This window comes from Sinocyclocheilus anshuiensis, unplaced genomic scaffold, assembly GCF_001515605.1.
Source record: "Sinocyclocheilus anshuiensis isolate Anshui unplaced genomic scaffold, SAMN03320099.WGS_v1.1 scaffold1702, whole genome shotgun sequence".
Classification (NCBI taxonomy): domain Eukaryota; kingdom Metazoa; phylum Chordata; class Actinopteri; order Cypriniformes; family Cyprinidae; genus Sinocyclocheilus; species Sinocyclocheilus anshuiensis.
Window position 1 is genome coordinate 50,738 of NW_015542442.1, and position 8,183 is coordinate 58,920.

The following is an 8,183-nucleotide window of genomic DNA, read 5'->3' on the forward strand; positions in this document are numbered from 1 at the left end:
GGGCATCCAAGATGTAGGTGACTTTGTTTCTTCAGTAGAACACAAACTGAGATTTTTAACTCAAACCGTTGCAGTCTGTCAGTCATATAATGGAAGTGAATAAGAATCACGGCTTTGAGAGTCTAAAACATACACAAACAAAACCAAATTAAACCCGGCGGCTCATGACGATACATTGATGTGTAAAGACACAAAACGATCGGTCTGTGCAAGAAACTGAACAGTATTTATATAGTTTTTTACCTCTGATTCACGCAAAGTCTGACCGATCGTTTTGTGTCTTTACACATCAATGTATCGTCACGAGCCGCAGGGTTTAATTTGGTTTTGTTTGTGTATGTTTTTCTGTTACTCTCAAAGCTGGGATTCCCATTCACCTCCATTATAAGACTGACAGACTGCAACGGTTTGTGTTAAAAATCTTCGTTTGTGTTCTGCTGAAGAAACTAATGGCGCTTTTCCACTGCTTGGTACGGCACGGTCCTCGGTACGGTTCACTTTTGGGGGTTTTTCCACTGAGTACAGTACCTGGTACTTTTTTTAGTACCACCTCGGTTGAGGTTCCAAGCGAACTGTACCGTTACCAAAACGTGACGTCACACACTTCAGCGTCACTGAACTTGCGACACAAACACAACAGAACCGCTAGATTTAAATCAGCACAGCCAGCGAAGGATCGAACGCAACTGTTTTGAACGAGGGCACCTTTTTTTAACAACCAAAAAGTGGTTGTTTCGTTGTCTGTTGAGGAAGTACAGACATTCCTCTCGTTGATAGCAGAGGAGCGGATCCAGCGAGAGCTTGATGGGGCGATACGGAATGAAAAAGTTTTTCAGGAGTCGCGGGCAGTAGAGGCGGCGTAACTATAACGACATGTGAAAAATCCCTCCCATTCTAAAGCGATACTAAACTGCAGTGGAAACGCAAACCATGCCGAGCCGTGTCGAGTCGTACCATGCAGTGGAAAAGCGCCATAAGTCACCTACATCTTGGATGCCCTGGGGGTAAGCAGATAAACATCAAATTTTTATTTTTGGGTGAACTATCCCTTTAATATTGAGTAGCCACAGTAAAAGAAGTCTATTAATTACAATGGGCACTAGACAGAACAATTAAAAAAAAAAAGTTATATTAAAGTATTAAAACACACAAGATCACACTATAACACTGCAACAGAGCCATCCAATAATAATATACATAATGACTGTGTGCGTTTTAAATTAATGCATTGAAAAGAGTGAAAACCTTTTTTAGTAATTAATACACTGTAAATTAAAAATCGTAGACTACCATGTTTATAACAGGGTCATTCAAAAAAGTAATACAGTTAGTTTTGTCCAAACTTTTTTAACTGATTTGATGTACTCATCTGTGCTCCAGCCCCTACAGTGGATATAACTTTGTCAAACCCCACACCCACCAGTCTACCACCTGATCAGGATGTGGAACACATGCACAAAAATGGAGAAATGAGTGCCCAGAATCACTCTGCCATCAGTATGAGCACCACCTCTACCACCGATACAGTCACCATTAACACAGGTATCCACCAGCACTGGCATATTGTTTTGTGAATATTTAAGCATTTAAATGATTCTTTTTTTTTTTTTAATGTCACAGTATGTACGGAAATAAAATAATAAATTTTTAGTTAGTGATTTAACTTTGTTGTGAAAGCTACTGCCACCATTGTGCTCAGACTAGAACACTAATTTACTGTTTACTGCGTTCTGTGAATGTAAATAATGCATCTCTCATCAATGTTTAATTGACTGAATGGTGACCAGTGATTTGTTCATTCAGTATGCTGGATCAAAACTTATTTTTCACATTTATAATTGATTTTTGTGTGTTTAAAAATTATTAAACTTCAGCAGCTGAATCTCATAATGGGTCACGAACAACAGGTTTAAAATTGCATTTGATGTCTGTAACTGTGTGTGATTAGTATAAGTATAGTCTCTAATACAGGGGACTCCAAACTCAGTCCTGGAGGGCTGGTGTCCTGCAGAGTTTAGCTCCAACTTGCCTCAACACACCTGCCTGGAAGTTTCTAGTATGCCTAGTAAGACCTTGATTAGCTGGTTCAGGTCTGTTTAATTAGGGTTGGAGCTAAACTCTGCAGGACACTGGCTCTCCAGGACCAAGTTTGGAGAACCCTGCTCTAATATATTCTTTGTTAATTTCTTCCAATGTGTCTTCTCAGCTGTATCCCCAAGAAAGGTATACGACACACGGGATTCAGGACATAGTGCAGTGATGCAGATTGACTTTGATGATGATAAATACCGCAGACGGCCTGCCCTTAGCTGGTTTGCACAGGTTCTAAAGTGAGTGTCCTTAGTCTGTGGCTCAAATTCATTTATCGCAAAAATAAAATACAAATAAAAATATGGCCTAATCCTTCTTGTCATATGCTGTAATATATTTTCATTGGCAGTTTTGCCAGCCTTGATTTTACACAACTAGTATGTTTAAATCCAGTATAATTGTATTAATTTGTACTATTTCACTAATTTAATTGATTTACTTAGTTACATTTATTAAAGGGGTCATATGATGTGATTTCAATTTTTCCTTTCTCTTTGGGGTGTTAAAAGCTCTTGGTGCATAAAGAAGATCTGTGCCCGCCGGCCGCTCCTTCGCCGAATTCGCCGGCCGAGCCGTTCTCTAGCCCGCCGGCCTCCGCTCTGCTCCGTTTTGAGCAGCGTAGAGTAGCGCTTGTTGTTTGTCATTTCTCCGATCACAAATGCAGACATGGTTTTATGTTTAAAAAGACAGTATAAGTCATTATAATCCGTAATTATGTCCCCACTGGATGCAACAAATGCCTCATTTATAATGGGTTTTAATGTTTTTGTCTCGTCGCTCCGGCCGGGACACGACATCACAGTATGGTAAGGGGCGTAACATTTCCGTCACATGCTTGAGGTGTTCGGCCAATCACAACACACTGGATAGCTGGCCAATCACAGCACACCTCGCTTTTCAGACTGATGAGCTTTGTAAGAATCGGCGCGTTTCAGAAAGGCGGGGCATAGAGGAGAAACAATAATGTACAGTGTGTGTGGAAAATAATGTGTTTTGTGAACCTTAAACCGCATAAACACATTTTATTACACCAAATACAAAAAAATTATGTACTTTTTAGCAACATCATATGACCCCTTTAAGGGAAAAATGTTTTGTCTTCCCATTACATTTACTAATATATTTGTATGATTTATTCCTTTTTTTAGGAATCGTACTGGCACTAAGAAAAAGGCCCTCACACTGAAACAGCGAATCTTCATGTTGCTGTTGGTTGGAGTGATTGGTTTCTTTACCCTCATTATAATCATGGCCAAACTGGGTCGAGCCTCAGCTGAGACAGATCCGAACCTGGATCCCATGCTGAATCCCCACATCAGGGTAGGCAACATGTGATGGATCCACTTCCTGCTAAAACTCTATGTGGATTCAGCCTGCAGTTTGACTTTACTTATAAACATGATTTGAAAATGCTGGAGAAAGAATGTTCCTCAGGATTCTTGGACTAGTGTGAAAATACAACTGCTTGGACTGTGGTAGGAAAGTGTGACTTGGTGGTCAACCATAAAGAAGATAAAGATGGAGATGGTCAAGTTGTTGTCGCACAACAAATCTCAGATTTCTCTTGAGTGAGATTATATAGGCTCTATAAGTGTGCAACTGTGTATTATTTAGCTCTATAATTATCCATTGCATACCCTTCTTAAAATTGGGATAAAAGATTTTGCCAATATTTTGAAATCTTTAATTTTTTTTATAATATGCACAGAACTCATTAGGACTACATGTGGAATTGGTGGGGTTATTGCTTCTCTGAGGTGTCAACATTTTGGTTACATTTATTAATTGCTGATCAGTTAGCAACCCCTGTATGTGAGAAGGATTTTGCATATATATATATATATATACTTTGCTGTATCTACTAAAATGCTTTAGTAGATGCAGCCTTAAAATAGGCAGGTGCAAACTGTACTCGGTAAATTAAATGTTTGGGTCATATTTCATCAATAAAATATTTGTATTACAAAAATGAAGCCTATTTTAGGGCTATTACAGTTTTTACATCGTGACATTATTGTTGTGCCAATTATAGTCTCTCCCTACATGTCCATTACTGTTAAGCAAAAAAAAAAAAAAATAATAATAATAATGAAAATGTTCTTCTCTGGACTTATTGAACTTTTTTTTTTTATTAATCAGCACAAATTAAATGCAGTACAACACATAACATAATATATACTTGCAATTGTACTTTATAAAGGTATTTTATGATTTAAATAATATAACATTTTATGTTTGCATTAGTGAGATTTTTTTTCCACTAAGAATTTGAAAATATTTTTTCTTATGCAAAATATAATTCTTTATTTCTGTAGAGAAATACATTTCTATTGATGTGAAATATGACCTGAACATGTTCTTGACAAATTCACACAAACAGCCTTTAATACAGAAGAATTTAAAACGTACAGTACATACTCGCAGAACTCACCCCTGCAACCCAAAGATCAAATGTATCTGGAGATAAACATTGATATGGCATTCTTAAGTATCCTAAGTTGCATTTCGTAACTTATCCTTCCGCTCTTACCGCATTTAAAAAAAAGCGATCATCTGGGTTTGCCCTACAGAGATTGCTTACTGGAGTACATACCATAATATTCACATCATCTCTGGTAAACGTAGTTTACTACATTTGCATGTGACATTTGCTCCTCTGTTGTCAATGGTTTCCCAATTTTGTAAATGTACAAAGTGATAGTAATATTGGGTCAATCCATATCAAGTGGTCCAGTGGAGGTTGCTTGACCTTTTTTTTTTTTCTGATTTTTGAGTGATTACCTCTATGTATTGGTATAGGGTTATTATTATTATTATTATTATTATTATTATCTCTGGTGGGGTATGTTCTGCTGATTACAGAGGTAGAGCTTGTAGAGTTCTGGTGAAGCCTACTTTATTAATGTGTTTTGAGAAATGAAGGGAAGTAATGTGAATATGTAATCTAATTACAAATAATTAAAATAGACGATACAGTCTATTTGAATTATTTGTTTCAGGAGTTTAGGACACCGAATATGACACATGTTCCTATTTGGGTTTATCTTTATGCTTTGTTTTTTAAGATTAACTTTTTTTTTTCCTTGGCATTGTTAGATGCCAGTGTTTCCTGTCATAACTACTCAAAGATTTGATTTCAAAAACAGTATAATAGCTATTAAACTATTTCTTGTTATAATTTTAAATCTGTATTTAACCACAGAATGATCTCAAAGTAAGTTCAGATTTTTTTGGTTGCTGTGCTTTAAAATTAAATTTTTATCATCTTAATTCCAGTGATGAAGGATTTTGAAAGGCAAACGCAAAAATTAAAGGTGCACAACATTAAAGTCATAAAGTTTTTTTATTATTATTTCACACCATGTGTAATAGTGCGTGAGTACTGCACCTCTCGCAGACAGACAGCATGCAATCGCAAATTCAGATCTCTTTTCATTAATTTCATGATGCCGCTTCAACGGTCAAATTTGTTAAATTATGTTAAAATGCCTGCCTTGGCTTTTGACTTGTGTGAACGGAAACCGCTAAGAAAGAAAACGCATCAATAAATTGGATCTGTGCAGCTTTTAAAGTGACAGCAGGCTAACATTTGTCTATATCTAATGTTATCAAACAATAAAAGAAAAAGAGAAAATCACTCACTGATCTTGACTGAATTTAACAGCTTTAATAAGGATCAATGTATGAATGTTTAATTCATACAGTGAAGACTGCAGTGCTTTTCTTTTACATTTTGATTACTTTATTCAATTTCTGGTATATCTTTTACTTGAATGCTACTGTTAAATAGACCACACATTGGTCAAGTGAGATTTTTTTTTTTTGTTTGTTTGTTTGTTTAGTCTTTCACACATAAAGTGTAGACAGTCTTCCACTGCTTGCTCTGTCTGTATTATTCTCAAACATTTCATGCTTATCCTTTGTTTAGATAATCAAAATTTTGTCCTAAAACAGAAAACAGCTGTCAAGTAACATTACAAAAAAAGAGAAATGTTACAAATTATAGTAACATAAGATATCTCAAACAACATGAAGCATATACAATAAGAAACTATAGTCATTTTCTGTGTCCAAATGCTAAATTAATAGTTGTTAATGAACTCATACTATCCCATGTCTACTTGTAAAGAAACATCTAAATGTTACAATCTCTGAACTCTGACAGGTGAAAATGCACTTTATTTACCAAGAAAAAGCAAGTGTCTAGAGTCTTTGCATTACTTTATACAGACAAATTGCACACACATTGCATTTCTAAACACTGTATTCAAGGGATGTAACATTTTACTTGTCTATGCTTAGAATCCCCAGATCACTCAACCTGTCTTCTGCCATGCTACATCTGAGATGAGTTTTGATAAGCTTCAGGCAGGAGAAGCTGCCCTCACATGCAGCAGTACTGACTGGAATTGCAACTGCAATTTTACACAGCCTAAAGAATTCCTGGAAAACATCCTTGTAAGGCTCAACAAAAACAATAATGGCTAATATACTGGATGGTTTCTGTATACCCTGTTTTAACTTTCGATCCAAAATTCTCTTTACTTGGTATAGTTCATGTACAAGGTCTTCAAGATCAGATCCATACATCCTAGCATATGGAAACAAAACATCCTTTTCACAGAATGTTTCACTAAAAGGATTCAGAGCTTGGATACCCCTTATTATGTCACAAGTTTGGTCTGAAAATCAAATCCTCAGCTCATTTAGCATCATGTCCAAAACCTGGTAAAATATCCCTGCTCTGAAAAACTCTTTGCTGTTCAGAGCTGCTTGACTTCCTACTGTTGACATGACACAGGTTGCTTCTAGCTTAGAGCTTAGCTTGCTCTTTCGTTTTGGGAATGGTTTCTGTACAGATATCACACTGCTCAGCAATACTCAAAACTGTTGTCCAAACATCATCAAATACCTTCTCATTTTTATAATTTTCAAATGTGCAAATGAGTGCCTCCACTAGGTCTACTGCTTTTGCTAATTCAAGACATGAAGACTGGAGCATGAAAAAAAAAAAGGAATTTTGCATCTCCAATACGTTTTTTAAAATGTTGCTAGAAATGCAGTAAACTCCAGGTTAATTTGGAAAAGAAGGCCTTGGGCATCTACTGACCGTCCCCCAGTTTGTTCCCCAGCTATTTTTTCTAGGACTCGTTACTACTGCTGGCAACCTGTCCATTAAATTGCGACAGGCCAAATACCTGCATGATCACCGCGTGTCACTCAACCGTTGAGGTTCTCTGGGAGCACCCGGAATACATTTCAGCTTGAATTTGCAGCCACATCAGCATCACTAATCCTGACATGAATACATACACAGTTTTTGTAACAAGGAAAAGAAGCAGTTAGCGTATGGGATGGCTTTTACTGTCAACAAGCACAAGGTTGAGGCAGTGAGCATTACAGTGCACATAAAGGCTTGCTTTGCCAATTGCTTTACATGTGTCTGTACACCTCATGACTGCAGCTCCATCATAAGACTGACCTACAAGATTTCTCTTGTATTCCAGACCATATCTTTCCAGAGTATCAGTAATCTTTTGTGTCAGTCCTTCAGCATCTAAGCATTCAGCGTGTTCAAACTAAAAAAAACTTTCATTTATTGTACCATTGTAGTAGTACCTTACTACAAATGAAATCTGCTCTATTTTGCTAAGGTCTTTAGTTTCATGAGTGTAATGTCTTTGATTACTTAATTTTAGGGAATTAATTATTATTAATTAATTCAGGTTTTGAAAGGACTCGAATCTGAAAATTCGAGGTCCGCCTGATTAGAACTGATTTCAAATTTCAATAGTTTACACCTTGTCAACGGTCGTCCAGCGAGCCGTTAATGTACATAGAGGCTTGAGCAGTTCTGCTGAAAAGTTTCTGTTTGCAAGGCTTTAAGTTCTTTGAAGATCGCGAAGTTTCAACTGAAGTCTTTGAGTTCTTAAATGGTCTCGCCTGATGGTTCAGCTTGTGAGCACAAGTTAGAGTGCTCTCCACACGGCGACAAGGCCTTGCTCGAGAAAGCAAGTGGCGAAGAGCCTGCGTCCGGGAGAGCAAGCGGCAAAAGCCTTCACTCGAGAGAGTAAACAGCGAGAAGCAATTGA

At 37.0% G+C, this 8,183-nt stretch overlaps 1 protein-coding gene across 1 annotated transcript in view; it reads left to right on the forward strand.

Moving 5' to 3' along the window:
- The window catches only part of zfpl1 (zinc finger protein-like 1), a 42,345-nt gene extending 38,194 nt beyond the window's left edge, over nucleotides 1-4,151 (forward strand). The window contains exons 6-8 of the mRNA XM_016493030.1: nucleotides 1,381-1,542; nucleotides 2,207-2,330; nucleotides 3,240-4,151. Of these exons, the coding sequence (XP_016348516.1) occupies nucleotides 1,381-1,542; nucleotides 2,207-2,330; nucleotides 3,240-3,426 (473 nt within the window). The 3' untranslated portion in view covers nucleotides 3,427-4,151. The remainder of the gene's footprint in view (nucleotides 1-1,380; nucleotides 1,543-2,206; nucleotides 2,331-3,239) is intronic.
- Nucleotides 4,152-8,183: the final 4,032 nt, after the last annotated feature.